At 41.6% G+C, this 17,968-nt stretch overlaps 1 protein-coding gene across 8 annotated transcripts in view; it reads right to left on the minus strand.

Moving 5' to 3' along the window:
• The window catches only part of YPEL1 (yippee like 1), a 36,267-nt gene extending 18,300 nt beyond the window's left edge, over positions 1-17,967 (minus strand). For 7 of the 8 annotated variants that reach the window (XM_081286973.1, XM_081286974.1, XM_081286971.1 and 4 more), the window contains exons 1-2: positions 17,742-17,967; positions 2,057-2,314 (exon numbers count right to left, since the gene is read on the minus strand). In XM_081286973.1, coding sequence (XP_081143099.1) covers positions 2,057-2,314; positions 17,742-17,780 — 297 coding nt within the window. In that variant the 5' untranslated portion in view covers positions 17,781-17,967. The remainder of the gene's footprint in view (positions 1-2,056; positions 2,315-17,741) is intronic. The other variant, XM_081286968.1, reaches the window with a different exon arrangement.
• Position 17,968: the final 1 nt, after the last annotated feature.

Consider the following 17,968-nt stretch of genomic DNA (forward strand, 5'->3'; position numbering starts at 1 on the left):
TAAAAGGGGTATTTCCTTAAGTGATTTTCTAGGATTTGAAATATCATTCTGTGTTCAATTTAACTAATAACTATTTTATAGAACTTTTGCATATCCTGGCCAGGCATAGTGGCACAAGCCTATAATCCCAGTGAACAATCTTGGGAGGCTAACACAAAAATTGCACATTTGAGGCTGACCTTGGAAATTTATCAAGACCCTGACTCAAAAAATAATAAACCCTGGGGATATAACTTAATGGTGAATCACCCTTGGGTTCAATCCTCAGTACCAGTATGGAGAAGGGGGAGAACTTTTGCACATCCTCATTAGCCTTCAGTTTTCTAGACTAGTTTTCTTGCCTATTATGCAAGCTTTAGTTTCCAACAGGAAATGACAGAAGCAGCTCTGCAATTCAGATTCAGATGTTAGTCTGACCAGAATGTGGGACAGCTAACTTCTGTAAATTAGGGCCAGGAGAGGGATGGGTATGGTGGTACATGCCTGTGACCCCAGCTAATGGAGACTGAGGAAGGATGGCTGCCAAGTTTGAGGCCAGCATGAGCAACTTGGCCAGACCCAGTATCAATGTAAAATAGGAACAACTAAGGAAGTAGTTTAGTGGTAGAGTGCTTGCCTTCTTCTCTTGATGTAATGTTAAAAACAGCTATGGTCTAGGGTTCTTTGAAGGAAGCATCTAAAATTCCTTCTGGCTACCTCTAATGACTGATACACCCAGGATGCTCCAGAAAAAAGACCACACTGGTGCCCGACTATCTGTTCAGGTGAAAGGCCATGGCTAACAGCAGGTGTCATTGCTCAGTGAGATTACCAAGCCCCACAGTCCCTAACTGAAGGCCCAGAGTGCTCTGCCAGTCATTATCTCATGACACCTTTTTACACACTGCACCTGTTTCAGAAAATGAGGTGCCTCAGGAGCTTCTACCACTTTCCTGAAAGTTCTGGATGGAAAAAGGAGCCATAAAAGCAAAGAGAGCAGAAAATCTGCCTTGTTTAACATGTTTTATTTCAGATGATAAAGAGAAATAACATCTATTACTATTGAAAATGCAAGAGATAAACGTTATTCAAATTGAGTTAAACAATAAACCTACGAAGAGATTCTTGGAAGGTGCAACTTCCTGATGAGACTTTCAAAGTAGCCCAGGTAGATAGGTGGGGGGTGAAGATTGGTTCCCAGAATGAATATTCGCTTTTCCATTATATTTGTATTATTCTAAATGTTCACATCTGGTTGATTATAACCATCACATCTGCTAATAAAGAGCTCAACAGAATGAGGAACCAGAGGATGCTTATTTATGTTTTGGGTCTGGAGGTACAGACCACCTACAGCTTTAGTCGTGGGCTCTTACAGACCATGGCACAGGTGGGCATATCCCCCTAGGCATTTTCTTCTCTTTATATTTTTTTATTTTTGGTTCTAGGGATGGAACCCAGGCTCTTGGGTATGCTAATCAGGTGGTCTATCACTGAGCTTTACACCCAGTGCTCTGGGCATTTATCTGAGCAGCCTCTTTCCTTGTTAATTACTCTAAACTAGTCCTACAGATTTTCTATAGACTTCATTTCTTTCATGTTCTCTGATTTCATATTAATTTCACTGCTTTGACAAATAACTGACTCATCTTGCTCTTAGTAATCTACAAGAATTCCAGATGCCCAGTTCTCCAATACCCATCTATTGTGCCAAGATTACAATAAAGATGTTGGTGTAGGGTCTGGAGTTGTGGCTCAGTGGTAGCAGAGTGCCTGTCTGGCATGTATGAGGCACTGGGTGTGCTCCTCAGCACCACAGAAAAAATGTAAATAAAACAAAAGTTTATGTCTACCTACAACTAAAAAAAAAAAAAATTAGAAAAAAAAAAGATGTTGTTGTAGCCACATTTAATCATGCACAAAACTTTCACCAACACTGCCCAGAAGGCTGTAGACCTTTACAACACAGCAAATTCAGGAAGTCATGTGGTATACTAAGTAAGTACCATGATGACAAATGATAATTGTGTTAAGTGTGTTTCATGAGTTTTTTTTTTTTTAAACTCAAACCACTTGCCTTGGAGATCAGCTCGTCGTGATTGGCCAGGTGGGCTCTGCAGTGGATACAGCTGTACGTTCGGTGACAGTTTGGTAGGTAAGCTTGGAACGTTTTGGATTTGGTCATTTTCACCATTTCTGCTGGGTGCTCCTCACTCAGCTCAGGGCTGGCACTTGAAGACCTGCGGCTCTGCTGGACTCTCTGACAAAAGAAACACTGGAAAATGCACGCAAGAGCCGTTGTTGTTTGGAAGGGTGTGTGGCACTGTCCACACAGCTGGGACAAGAAAAAAATGTCACAACCTGTCAACAAATCAGACATAGCTATGGGTTATATAAAGAATAAAATATATATTATTAAGGAGTTATGTTTAGAATTTATGTGTTTTGAAGAATGGGGAGGGGGGCAAGACTAGAAATTAAAGATCTCACTTTTCATTATTTTTGGTGGTGCTAGGGATCAAATCCAGTACCTACCACTTAGCTACATTTCCAATCCAATATCTATTCTTTAAATGTACTTAAAAAGAATACTGTTAACCATTCTATATTTAGTTAGAGGTGGTAAGTAGACTAATTTTAAATACAAATAGATGAGGAAAAAACATTTGATTAAATACATCTTATACCATGCTTGGCTTTAGGAAACATGGAGGAAAAGGAAAATGCAGCCAACATGGACTCCTAAATGAGATCAGCAGCAGTACTGGATACATCCCAAATCCGGGAATAATGACTCAAAGCACTAAGACATTTGAGTGATGGACCCAGTACTAACTAAACTTTAATAAATTACCTGCCAGTCTAGAGATAAATTCATATTTAAACTCAAATACAGTCAAATAAATTTTGACAAAGACATCAAGACCATTCAATGGGGGAAAGGAATCTATTTTTAACAAATAATGTTGGAAAAACTGGATAGCCATGTGAAAAAAAAAATTGGACCCTCACATAAAACTCTATGGAAAAATTAGCTAAAAACTATATAAAACTCTTAGAAGAAGATATAGGGAGAAAGCTTGGGATATTAGATTTTGCAATAATTTCTTGGATCTGACATCAAAATCACAGGTAACAAAGGGAAAAAAATAGACAAATGGGATTTCATGAAAATGAAAAACTTTTGTACTTGAAAGGATCCTATCAATAGGGTGATAAAGTAACCAACAGAATGAACAAAAAGTATTTTCAAACATACCTGATAAGTTGTTAATATCCAGAATATAAAAAGAACTGCAATCAACAACCATTACCAAAAAAAAAAAAATTGATTTAAAAAATGGGGAAAGGGGCAGGAAGGGCTGGGATTGTGGCTCAGCGGTAGAGCACTTGCCTAGCATGTGCAGGGATCTGGGTTCAATCCTCAGCACCATATAAAAATAAATGAATGATATAAAGGTATTGTGTCCAACTACAACTAAAAAAATAAATATTAGAGGCTAGGGTTGTGGCTCAGTGGTAGAACACTCGCCTAGCATGTACGAGGCACGGGGTTCGATCCTCAGCACCACATAAATGTAAAATAAAGATATTGTGTCCACAATAATTAAAAAAATATTTTAAAAAAAGAAGGGCTAGGGCTATAGCTCAATGGTAGAGTGCTTGCCTTGCAGGTGTAAGGTTCTGGGTTTGATTCTCAGCACCACATGAAAATAAACAAATAAAGATATTTGTAAAAAATGGGCAAAGATATGCAAATGACCAGTAAGTGCATGAAAAAATATCCAACATCACTAATCATTAAGGAAAGACAAGTCTATAATCTTAGCAGCTCAGGAGGCTGAGACAGGAGGATTGTGAGTTCAAAGCCAACCTCAGCAAAAAGCAAGGCACTAAGCAACTCAGTGAGACTCTGTCTCTAAATAAAATGCAAAATAGGACTGGGGATGTGGCTCAGTGGCCAAGTGCCCCTGAGTTCAATCCCCAATACCCTCAACCCCTGCAAAAAAAAAAGAACCAGAAAATAAAAAATGTTAGCAAGCATAAGAAGAAATAAGAACTCTTGTGCACTGCTGGTGGGAATAAAATGGTGCAGCTGCTATGAAAAACACTATGGTGGCTCTTTAAAAAAGCAAGCATGGAATTACCATATTGTTATGGTTTAGATATGGGGTGTACCCACAAAACTCATGTGAGACAATGCAAGAATTTTCAGAAGTGAAGTGAATAGGTATATGAGAGGTATAACCTAATTAATGTATTAATCCACTAATGGATTAACTGGGCAGTAACTGTAGGCAGATAGGATGTGGCTGGAGGAAGTAGGTCCCTTAGGGTGTGACTTTAGGGTTTGTATTTTGTCCTTGGTGAGCACAGCTTGCTCTATCTCTCTAGTTGTCATGTCCAGAGCTGCTTCTTTCTGCCACTTCCTTCTGCCACACCATGGGCCCAGAGCTATGGAGTTGGACAACTGTGAATTGAAACCATGAGTCAAAATAAACTTTTCTTCCTCTCAACTGTTCTTGTCAAGTATTTTGGTCACTGCAACACAAAAGCCAACTCAAACATATATGGTCCAGAGAGACATACATACCCGAGTCCTTTCAGCAGTATTATCACAATAGCCAAGAGGTAGAAGCAACCCGAGTATTCATGAACAGATGAGTCATGTATAATGTCATGTATAGAATATTATTTAGTTTTTTAAAGGAAAAACTAAATATTTATTCATGTTGTAGCATGTGCCCACAAATGTGGGCACATGCTACAACATGAATAAATCTTGAAGATAGTATGCTAAGTGAAATAAGGCAGTCACAAAAGGACAAATACCTAGGAGATACCTAATCAAATTCATGGAGACAGAAAGTCAAATGGTGATTTCTAGGGACTAAGGAGAGGAGTGGAGAGTTAGTGCTTAATGGGACAGAGTTTTCAGTTTGAGATGATGAAGAGTTTAGAGATGGATGGTGGTAATTGTTGTGTAATGCTGTTAATGTACTTAAAGCCAGCAAACTGTATGCTTAAATGTGATTAAGATGGTACATGTGATTTGTATTAACCACAATGTTTTTTTTTTCATATATCACTTTTACATTTTAAACATATTAAAAAAAAAGAAGAAGAAAGAAGGTGAGCCCAAGACTGATATTGCCATAACTGCCACCAGGACAGAAGCTAAATTCTTCTGAGTAGCCTCATCTTGGCTGTGCAGTCTTTGTGACAGGTGTCTTGCAGGAGAGAAGCACACGAAGACTTTGTTTCAGGATAAACACAAGAGAAAAATTTTCTCCAAATTTAAAAATATGGCCATGGGAGCATGAGTCTTTAGGCAGTTTTGGCCCAGGAGGCCTGCTCCTCCTCCTCAGGGCACCTCCTGTCCTGGCCTGCAAAGAACTTCTGCTTCATACAGTATGCCTATTCTTCCTGTGCCCTCCCCTGAGATGACACTCAGGGATACTGTCCTGGATCCTCCACAGATTCCCTGGTCCTTCCACCTGTGCAGGAAGCTCTGCTCTCTGTTCAGGTATTCTAGCATAGGAAGGTCACCTTCTTAAATTTGTGAATTTAGTTTTGAATGGGCAGAACACAGTGTCTAAACATACAAGCTGCAGACAGACACAGAATTCCCAAGTTTACTAGGTGTGCATGCCTAAAATCCCAGGTACTCTGGAGACTGAGGCAGAAGGACTGAAAGTTCCAAGCCAGCATGAGCAACTTAGTAACTCGGGGTCTTAGTGAGACCCTGACACAAAACAAAAAATAAGAAGGGCTTGGGTTGTAGTTCAGTGATAGTACACTCCTGGGTTCAATCCCCACTACAAAAAATACAAATAATATAAATATATATGACACTCATGTGTTTGCTGCCCATTATTGAACTGGGACCGTGTCACTACTAGGCCACAGTGCCCTTGCAATGTCCCCTTCTGAGATGTCACCCAGTTTGGACCTGTGTTTATCATTCTCTGCTTGCCTTGACACAACATGTATGTGGTATGGCCCTAGGCAAAACCACTGTGTCTTCCATGTTAGGAACTGGATATGGTGCTGTGACTTTTCTGTAGAGGCATGGATGAGTCTGCCCATGTTCCCATTGATTGCTGGCCTCCCTTCACCTGGTACCCATGTTGTGTTCTCATCAGATATGCCTGGTGCATGTAGCCACTGATGGTTCATAGACACGTGATGGCTCCCAGATTGGGCCACTGTGTGATACTCCCATGGATGGCATCTCTCCTGGGACACCGGCAGGCACATTGTTGGTGCAATCCTAGGAAGTGACAGGTCAAAATTACATGCATCTAGGCCACACTTCCAAATGCTGTGATAAGGAGACCCTGCCAGCAGTGGACAATTTTTTTGCTGCCACTTGATATGGTCATATCTTCCTCCCTGCCAACTCCATATGATCACATTTAAATTTTTTTGCCAGTTGGTGGTATGAAGCAACATCTCACTGTGGCTTTAATTTGCTTTAACCTGGTCATTCATACTGATGAACAGGCATCCTCTTTTGTGACACTCCTTTTCAGTCTTTCTTCATTTTTTCTATTAGTTGCTGATCTTTTCCTTATTGATTTGAAGGAGCACATGATATATTATGGAGACTGAAGCATACACAAAACAATATAGATTGTGTCATTATAAGCATTATTGTGATGTAAATGTGCCTCCTCATCCTGAGGGAGAGATGTTCTGGGACAAAGCTATGGCTGATGGTCACTGTCCAAGGCTCCCAGAGCAGAGAAGAGAGCTCTTATAGCTGCAGACCTCTGAATGTGACCATATTTTTGGAGCAGTGGCCTGATTCTGGTATTGTTGTGGGCTGCATATCCCTATGCCCTCAGCCTGGATCCTCCACACATTAGTCACATATATGAAAGTATGCATGAGTCCCCTAGAGGCAGCTACTCCTTAACTCAGTACAATATACTCTCAACTCAGTTGTTCACATGTGCAATGTGAATTTCAGGAGGAACTTAATTATATAGACATGTGTATCATGTACACATGTATATGTGTGTATGTATATATGCATGCATTCATTAATGGGTTTCAAGTTTTCCAAAAGAATAGTCTAACTAGACTCATTATCAATGTGTTAGTTACCATATACAGTTCAAATTTTAAAAGACAAAAAGTAAACCAAAAAAATATATATGGTTTAAGATTTTATAAAAACCAACTTCCAGGTGGCAAAGTGCTTGCCTAGCATATGTGAGACACTGGGTTCAATTCTCAGCACCACATAAAAATAAACAAATAAAATAAAGACATGCTTTCCAGCTACAATTAAAAAAAATGAAAACAAACAACTTCCATTTATAAAATTATGATACAACATATATTTGGACCAATTCTCCCACTTTTGAGAATAAAAATGCTGAAAAAATGATATTTTATTTTAAATTAATTTTTATAAAAGAGAGAGTCTTGCCATGTTGCTGAGGCTGGCCTGGAAATCATGGTCCTCTGCCTTAGCCTCCCAAATAGCTGGGATTACAGCATGCACCATTGTACCCAGTTTAGGACATTTTCTTCAAAGCACAAAGGGGTTTACAAGATAGTGAGGAACACTCTGGCTCCCTCTAGGAAGGGAGAACCCAGAGGAATGAGCTAAGCATGGCAGTTGCTCTTGCTCTGAACACATTTACCCAAATTCAGCAAACTTGAGCTTCTGTTAACAAGTCTAATGTCAGCCTTAGGTGCAGAGTCTGATGAGGATACCCACTCTACAAAGTGGTCAGCATAAGATAACCCTAAAGGGCTGGGGATGTGGCTCAAGCGGTAGCTCGCTCGCCTGGTGTGCGTGCGGCCCGGGTTCGATCCTCAGCACCACATACCAACAAAGGTGTTGTGTCCGCCAAGAACTAAAAAATAAATATTAAAAAAATTCTCTCTCTCTCTCTCCCTCTCTCCTCTCTCTTAAAAAAAAAAGGTAAAAAAGATAACCCTAAAATGATAACCCATCAGTAATAAGGTTCTAAGAACCTAGTTGAGGTACCTGCCAGAAATAAGCATAAATCTAGTCTGGAGGAAGTAGCTGTATCCAGACTTTAGAAATCCCCACAAGTAATTTTTCAATGAGTAACAGAGTTAAAAATAATCAGGCAGGCTGGGGGAGTAGCTCAGTGTAGGACACTTGCCTAGAATATGCGAGGCCTCGGGTTCAATTCCAAGCTACTTGGGAAGCTGAGGCAAGAAGACTGCAAATTCCAGACCAGACTGGGCAACTTAGCAAGATCTTGCCTCAAATAAAAAGGGCTAAGGATATAGCTCAAAAGTAGAGTACCCCTGGATTCAATCCCCAGTACAGGAAAGACAGAAGGAAGGAAAAACAAAAATATATGTAGGGAATAGCCAACAAGAAAAATAACCTTGTAGGGGCTAAGGTTGTGGCTCAGTGGTACAGCACTCGTCTCGCACGTATGAGACACTCGCATGTATCAGCACCACATAAAAATAAGTAAAATAAAGGTATTGTGTCCATCTACAACTAAAATAATAATAATTGAAAAAAATAACCTAGTAGCTGAGTACAGTGGCACACTCCTGTAATCCCAACAGCTCGGAGGCTGAGGCAGCTCACGAGTTCAAAGCCAGCCTCAGCAAATAGTGGGGCACTAAGCAACTCAGTGAGACCCTGTCTCTAAATAAAATACAAAATAAGGCTGGGGATGTGGCTCAGTGGTTGAGTGCCCCTGAGTTCAATGCCTGGAACCACCCCCCACAAAAATAAAAACAACCTTGTAGATCTGGAGAAAAACATGAGTAGAAATAAAATAAAATAAACACAATAGGTTTGGGCTGCAGTTGTGGCTCAGGGGTAGAGCACTTGCCTAGCATGTGTAAGGCACTGGGTTCAATCCTCAGCACCACATAAAAATAAATAAAGGTCCATTGACAACTAAAAAAGAAATTAAAAATAAAAGCACAATAGGTTTAACAGGAATAAGGCAGCTAAAAAGAGAATTAGTTAACTGAAGATAAGTCAGAATAACTAATAATGGAAAAATTTCCAGAATTGAAGAAAGAATAATTTATAGATCTAAGAGGTGAACAATCCCAAATAGAAAAATATTAAAGCCATAGCTAGTCAATAATAATGAAACTGGGCCGAGTGTGGTGTCACCCAGAAGCTCAGGAGACTGCGGCTGGAGGATTGTGAATTCAAAGCCAGCCTCAGCAATTTGGTGAGGCTCTAAGCAACTCAGTGAGACCCTGTCTCTAAATAAAATACAAGAATGGGATGGGGATGTGGCTCAGTAGGAGTGCCCCTGGGTTCAATCCCCAGTACCAAAATAATAATAATAGTAATAATGATAATAATGATGATGATGAAACTGTACGCCAGGCATGGTGGCGCATGCCTGCAATAACAGCCGCTCAGGAGGCTTGAGGCAGGAGGATCCCCCGAGTTCAAAGACAGTCTTAGCAACTTAGTTAGACCCTGTCTCAAAATAAAAAAGGGTTGGGGATGTGGCTCTGTGGTTAAGCGATCCTGGGTTCAATCCCTGGTACCCCCCACAAACTATAGTTGGGCACGAAGGCACACACTTGTAATCTTAGGTACTAAGGAAGATGAGGCAGGAGGACTGAAGTCCAAGGCAAGCCTGGAACAATTTAGTGAGACTCTATCTCAGGATAAAAAAAAATAAAAAGGGCTAGGGATGTAACTTGGTGGTAGAGTGCCCTTGGATTCCACAGTACCAAAAATTTTTTTTAAAAATTCCTGAAGAAGTCTGATTATATTGGATATTCCCAACTGGTGATTCCCAACCCTTAACTGTTTTCCCCCATGAACTGCTATTATGTTGTGCCAATCCTGAATTTTTCCCTGGATTTCTTTAGATTCAACAATTTCTCAAGATTCAAGACCTCAAATGTAGGCTCAATACTTTACATTTTGTAGATTTTGTGCTGCTAGGACCTATTGGATCCTTCATGAATTTGAATCCAGGCCTCCTTCCCATCTTTGATAAACTCTGACATGCCCCAGGAGGTCATGGAGACAAGTGTTAACTGGATACCACCTTACATGGATCCCAGTTCCATCTCCTGGTTCCACTCCTTTTCCCATGTATCTCAACTTTCCATGAGGACATGAAAAGAGAGCTGGCCAGTAGTATATTCAAATCCATGTTCCATCAATAAGAAAAGAATGAACTTGTACTGGTTCTACTTATTAAACTCATGTTGAATCTTTGTTTTAACATTTTTTATCCACATTTTTCTATTGAAATGACATTAAATAAATCACTGTTTTCTCTCTTCTCTCCTTTCCCTGGATTTTCATTTAATAAACATACTTAATTATAATGGTATGAAGTGAAGGGCCATCAGGGATAGGAATCTTACTCGAAAACTGGTTTTTCAGGTCTTTTGTGACGAAGCACTAAAGTGACCTGAATAGACAGCTACAGAAACTACCTTTCACTTTATTCATTGGTTTTGAACAGATGATAGCAGTTTTATTCACAGAAAGGCCAATACCCCTCATTTTAAACTCTGTATTACCTTCTAATGGAATAGCACTCTTTTTAATTGTGGTAAGAATACTTAAAATGAGATCTACCCTTTCAATTTTATGCACAAGGTACACTGTTGACTATAGGTATGATGACTATACAGTAGATCTCTCCAGCTTATTTCTTTTATTTTAATTCAAACTTTATGCCCATCAATTAATAAGTCTCCATTTTTCCCAGTTCAGGCAACCACGATTCCAGTCTTTGACTATTTTTTGTTTTTAATGCTGGGGATTGAACTCAGCAGTGCTTTACCACTGAGCTACATTCTCAATCCTTTTTGAGACAGTGTCTCACTAAGTTGTTAAGGGTCTTACTAGGTTGCTGAGGCTGGCCTTGAACCCACAGTCCTCTTACCTCAGCCTTCTGAGTTGCTGGGATTACTGGCATGTGCTACCATGCTTAGCTTAAATCTGATGTTTGAAAAAATGTTTTTAGATGTTGATGGATCTTTATTTTGTTCATTTATTTATATGTGGTGCTAAGAAGAGAACCCAGTGTCTCTCACACATGCTAAGCAGGCACTCTACCACTGAACAGCAGCCCAGCCCTTAAATCTGCTTTTAAATCAGGCATTCACTGTCACTTTAGGGGAAATCATGGTCAAGTTTTCAAACAATTAATGTACAAATGGGCTTCTACAACAGGATCCATTGGAAAGCTGGGCATGATAGTACATGCATGTAGTCCCAGCTACTTGGGATGCTGAGGTGGTAGGACAACTTGAGCCCATATCTGAGAACAGCCTGGGGAACAGTGAAACACTTTGAGAAACAAAACAAGCAAATAAAAACTGTGATTCTCTAAGTTTGGAGGGCAACTACCATCCCCTTGAAAGATATTGATGTGGGGTAAGTTTTTGAGTAAAAACATTGTTCTGGGTTCCAGAAGTTCCTCTCCAAAAATAAGCACAGAAATTATTTTAAGAGAATGTGAATCAGGCCCATGTCCATATGGTGCAGTTACCACACTTCTAAAGACAGAAACACTGAGGAATGATACCAAATGCCAGCAGCTTTTGACTCTTTATGGGATGAGGTGCAGACTGCCTGGGCCATGGGCACTTTGTTCTCTTTCACCCCCTACCTCATGTCAATCACAGCTCTGGTTCTTTCTAGTCCCTGTGAAGTTTTACTTTTGCTTCAGCATCATTACCACCTGGTAAATAAGTTGGGCCCCTCCCATAACTTTACCCCCAAAGTGTTCTAGGTTGTGAGGTGAAAGGATATCAGGCACATAAAGAATGAGTGTGTGGGGGCTGGGGCTGTGGCTCAGCTCAGTGGTAGAGTGCTTGCCTAGCATGTGTGGGGCTCTGGGTTCAATCCTCAGCACCACATAAAAATAAATAAATAAAGGTATTGTGTCCAACTAAAACTAAAAAAATAAATATTAAAAAAAAAAGAAGAATGAACGTGTGAGTTAACTAGAACTGGGGTCTCTGCTGGACTTGACCATGAAATCACAGGAATGCCTGATATACAGAGTTCCAGGAAGTAGAGGGATGAACATTTTGCTCAAAAAATACATGATGTGGGGCTGGGGTTATAGATCAGTGGTAGAGCACTTGCTGAGCATGTGTGAAGCACTGGGTTTGATTCTCAGCATCATATAAAAATAAATAAAATAAAGGTCCATCGACAACTTATTAAAAAAAAAAAAAGACATGATGTGTACTCATGTGGCCTTGCCATGTAAGCCAGAGCTCATAAAGAAGGTTGGATCTCAGACAGGTGATATGTGCTAGGGACATTAGGTCCTTGTTCCCAGGGAGAAGTGACTGATGAGAGGCAGAAGAGGTTTCCCAACCTCACTCCTTCCTCCAAAGCTGCTCTGTCCCAGAAGTTCCAGCTCTGAGGCCTTTCCTTCTTCAGGGGAAAAGGCCTCTCTGCTGCTGGCTTCCCTTTCCCACCACTCACTAACATAGCACTGTTTTAGGGATTAAAAAGGTAAAAAGTCAACTTGCCATCACAGAGAAAGGGACAACAGATAAAACTGCCAGCTTATGGATAAGGAAATGCAGCAGCTCCTAAAGAGCCTAATAGTCAATACCTACACTATTCGAAGGATTTTACTGCATAAGAATCACCCAAGTTAACAGTAATCCTAAGAGATATGTGTTGTTCTTAGTCCCACTGTGCAGATGGGGAAATTGAGGCCCAGAAAGATTAACCAACCTATTCAAAGCTGCACAGTAAGCTGTGGAGCTGGATTCAAAGCTGGGGAGTCCAAAGCCTAGATCACTGCGCCTGTAGACACACAAACAGATGTGCAACTTCACTCATCAATGCAGACTGACAGCACACTGATAGCTTTATTACACTTAGCAGGTTAGCAATAGCTTAAAAATATTTGAGCTGGGCATGGTGGTGTATGCCTGTGGTCCCAGCTACTTGGAAAGCTGAGGTGGGAGGATCACTTGAGCCCAGGAATTTGAGGCCTGCCTGGACAACATAGCAAGACTTTATCTCTTTAGTGGGGGGAAAAAGTTAATAACACTGCTGTATCTGTTTGGCAACTCCCATTAGCATTCTTGGGCATGCACCTCTGAACACTGGAGGGTCCATCCCAGGAGTTCACCTTCAGACTGTCTTATTCATGTGCAAATACCTGGATATAAGTAGTCACAATTTGCCTGCAATAGTCTCAAATTAGAAGCCACTTCAAGTCTAATCAAAAGACTGACCAAATGCACTAATAAGCATGTATCAGAAGCACTTCAAATGTGAGGCTTCAGCTAGAGACTGGAAGGGAAGAGAAGGGTGACTTTTTTTTTTTTTCACTGTCTGCTTTATTTTTTTGTGGTGCTGAGGATTGAATTTGGGGCCTTGTACATGTTAGGCAAGTGCTCTACCACTAAGCCACATCCCCAGTCCATCTCTCTGCTTTTTTGTACCTTTACATTTTGATGCCAAGAGTATGCACTGACTATTCAAAATCATACTTAGAGGGGCTGGGTTGTGGCTCAGCGGTTGAGTGCTCGCCTAGCACGGGCGGGACTCGGGTTCGATCCTCAGCACCAAATAAAAATAAAGGCATTGTGTTGTGTCCATCTACACCTAAAAAAATAAATATTTAAACAACAACAACAAAAATCACCCTTAGAGTACATGCACTCACAGGCAGGGAAAGGCCTGGAAGGATTTATATCAAAGGTTAATAGCACTAGTACCGTTTGTCTTAGGAGCTGCTGCATTTCCTTATCCATAACAACAGTTTCCCTCTGCAAACACATATCCACTTCCTTCCTTCATGAATCACAGGATAATAGGCTTTCTCCACATTTCAGATACTGCAGCCTTGGTGGACCACAGGTCCCACTGGGAGGGGCAAGAAGTACCAATTACATAACTGCCTAAAGAAGGAGCTCCTCTGGTCTGCTGTGGTCTCTCAACAGCTCCCATTATCTAGGGAACCAAGGGTGTCTGGAACCTCCACCACCCAGTGGTCCAGACACCTCTGGCTTTAAGACCTGTTTTTTCCATCTCTCCTCCCACCATGCTCAAGTCCTACATATCTCCCACAAAACTATAGATAATGTGCTTGCAGTCAGTTTCTCTTTCCAAAGAATCTGAAATGCATTCCTTCTTATTTCTACCACTAGTAAATTTGCAACAGCCATAGACCTGATACATATTCTAGCAGAAGTGTCTAGTTTCCTTGCAAAGAATTAAAATGGGGAAGAAGTAGGAAGTACACACAGGCTGTCCTAGAAGGCTGAATTGGAAGGGAAGAGGCTGGGAATTTTAAACTATTTTATTTAGTCACATGTTGAATAAAATATAATAAAACATTCAAAGCCCTGTCTTTTGACAAGGGAAGAGAAAGGCCAGAGTCACAAAGAACTGCAGAAGGGCCCTATGCTCAGGGGAGTGTATGCCAATAACACTGGGAAGTCAAAGGGTACCACATAAGCATGAGCAGGTGAGATTTACCACAGAGATATACCTCCACTGGACAAAGTGGGTTCCATACAAAATATGCGGTATATTTGTTGGCTCTGGGATCTTAAATCAATCTTTGTTACCTTATCTATAACATGGGGTAATATGTATGTAATTCATATGGCTGCCCACAGAATCACAATGTTAAGGAAGGTGGTCCTTGGTCACAGTTCAAAATACCTGGCAAATGCCTCACAATAGAAACATACTGTCATTGTTACAGCAAGGCAAAGGACTAGCAAGCTCAACACCTTACAAACCGCACAAGGAATCTTGGCCCTCATCCCAGAGTCCTGAAGGTATCAGAGGACCTGCTGAATAATGGGGAGTACGGTCTCTTAAATCCTTCCTGGTGTATTCCTAATTGTGGGTTAGCTCCAGGATTCCCATTTTATTTTCACCTGACGATGGGTTTTCAACAGAACAGTGTCTCTCTCATAGGAGGTTGGCAGAGACCTCTATTTTGTCCCCTTGACATCTTTCCTGAATCCATCTCATACTGCCCACCCCATTATTCTTAGCTCTCCATGTCTTGTATTCAGAACTTTTTCCAACTTTAACTCAAATCCTTTGTCAAGCTGGGCCTGGTGGCACATGTCTGTAATTCCAGTGACTCAGGGGGCTAAGACAAGAGGATCACAAGTTCAAGGCCAGCCTCAGCATCTCAGTGAGGCCCTAAGTAACTTAGGGAGAAAAATAAAAAGAGCTGGGGATGTAGCTCACTGGTTAAGCATCCCTGGATTCAATACCCCTGGTAGCCCCCCAAAAAAATTATCTTGTCAAAATTTGCACTCTTAGATGGGGATTTAGCTCAGTGGTGGAATACCTGCATAAGGCCCTGGGTTCGATCCCCAGCAAAGTAAATACATAAGTAAAAATTAAAAAATTCCCATTCTCTAGAGGCATCACTGATTGTCAGATCTAATTACTCATAAAAAAAAAAAGAGTGAAAGAATGAATAGTTTTAAAGCAGGAGGACTCAGTTGAAGTGCTTACATAGTATACAGAGGCCTGGGGTTGGATCACCCCTGCTGGAAAGCAAGCAAGAGGGAGGATTTCTACTTCTTCATATTCTAAACAACATTTAGTGCATTTATCAGCCTTCCCAGGGAAAATAATACACTAAAAGTACACAGCAGTCCTTTGCCCTCTCCATCCCTGCTCTTTGACAAGATGCTTGTGGAACTCAGTGAAAAGAGGCAGGAATCAAAGGATAGATATTACACGAACACTGGTCTCAAAGAAACAGCTGTAGTAACTTTGGTACTTCAAAATGCAAAGATTTAATGTTTGGAGTTTAAAGAATGGACCCAGACCAGTTTTTAATTTTTTTTTTTGTACCAAGGATTGAACCCAGGGATGCTTAAAAACTGAGCCATATCCTTACTCCTTTTTATTTTTTATTTTGAGACAGGGTCTCACCAAGTTGCTTAGGGCCTTGCTAAGTTGCCAAGGCTAGCTTTAAACTTATGATCCTCCTGCCTCAGCCTCCCAAGCTACTGGAATTACAGGTGTGTGCCACTGTACCCAGCTAATTATTATTTTTTTTTAATTTGACCAAATATACCACAGCAACGTAGGATGGTTTAACATTAGGGAAAACTGGATGGGGGTATAGTGGAAATGACAGCACTATCTTTACAACTCTTTTTTTTTGGTGCCGGGGATTGAACTCAGGGCTTCACCCATGCTTTGCACATACTCTTTTCACTGAGGCACAACCCCAGCTCTTTTGTAACTTTTATGGAAATCTGTTATGTTTTTCTAAAATAAGTTTATTTTAAGAATAGGCTGGGGGGCTGGGGTTGTGGCTCAGTGGTGGAGCGCTCGCCTAGCATGTGCAGGGCCCTGGGTTCGATCCTCATCACCACATAAAAATTAAATAAAATGAAGGTATTGTGTCCAACTGCAACTAAAAAATAAATATTAAAAAAAAACCAGGCTGGGTGTGTAGCTCAGTGGTAGAGTATTTGACTAGTATGTACAAGCCCTAGATTCCATCCTCAGCATCAAAAAACAAAGATTATTGTTCAGATTGGTAACTAAGATAATTCAATTATTATTTTAAGTGCCTTAGTATTGGCCAGATCCTGTGCTAGTACTTGTATGTGATATGGCAGGAATTTGCTCTAGTCCCTTAAGGAGAAGCCACTCTAAACATATAGGGTACAAATGGATGTGCACAAAGGTATAGGTTTTGAGCATCAGCATTCCTCAAACATGCCACCAAACAATGTCCTCCTAGAGCGTTTGGCTAATGATGGGGCAACCAGTGTATGATTATAAGGCTCAATGGTACCAGGATCAAGCTCAGCTTCTGGCATGGAACAGGTGCTCAGCATACATTTGCTGCGTTTACTAGAAAACAGCAGAAGCTAAAGGGCACGTATGTGATGGGAGATGGCAGCTTGACAGGTGAAGCAAATAGTAAGGTTTCACAGAGAATGTGAGATTGGCTTGAGCACTTGAGAAATTTAGGAGGTGGGGGGCTCGGGGGCTGATGGATGGAAAGAATAACATTCTGGCCACGCCTGTACGTTTTGGATAGAGAAAGAAACGCAACGGAACCCAAAGGGTTTGGGGTGGGGAAACTGATGTCTTTCATGTCCATAACCTATCTATCTGAAAAGGAATTTTGGCCTTATTTCTGTACTAGAATTGAGCACACAATTTAGACATCAAAGACGTCAATCAACAGCAGGTAAGGGAAGGTGGTGGCTCCTACTTCGTAGGGTTCTCAAGCTTTGGCTTTTGAAATCTCTGCATTAATAAAGCCTACAGCCACAAGTGGTAAACACCAAGGACAATTAATTTTAATTATGATCTTCGTGTGGGCAACTTGAAAATACGTCCCCCTCGCAATAAACAATCCTTCATTGGAGACATCTTTTGTTCTTATTTCCTCAATTGCGGCTTTTATTTTTTTAAAAAGGAAAGAAAAAAAAAAAAACCAAAACACTAAGTATCTAGTTCATGTCCAGTAAACCTCTGCATGGTGGGGCGGGCAAGGGGCCGGGAGAGGCGGGGAGGTGGAGAGAAGGCGGGGAAAACCAAAGATTAGGCTTTGTGGTGTATTTCCAAATGGAGTGAACCAAATATCAACACACCCGAAAATGAGAACAGAACAAAAAAGTCAACGGATCCGCCTCTCTCGTGCCCCTGCCCGCCCGCCCGCACGCCCGCACGCACGCCCAACAGGTGCTTCCCAGGCCCGCCCGCAACCACAGTACCCTAGGGTCGCCACAAAGTAACCGCCCGCGCAACTGTAACGAGGCCCGCCAGTACTCACGGCCGCTCCGCGGTCCGTGCCCCGGCCCGCAGCGCCCATCCGGCCCGGGCCTCGGTCAGTGCGGGCTCTGCTCTCAGGCAGCCCCGGCGTGGCCCGGGACGCGCTGCGGCCGTTGGCGCCTCGGCAAAGCGCGAGGCATCCTCCCGCCGCCGCCCCGCGGGCCGCCAGCCCTTTGTTTTGGAGCAGCTGCCGGGCCCAGCCGCCGTTAACGGCCCCGGAACGCTGCG

This window comes from Spermophilus citellus (genome assembly GCF_964194105.1).
Source record: "Spermophilus citellus genome assembly, chromosome: 3".
NCBI classification, from domain to species: Eukaryota; Metazoa; Chordata; class Mammalia; order Rodentia; family Sciuridae; genus Spermophilus; species Spermophilus citellus.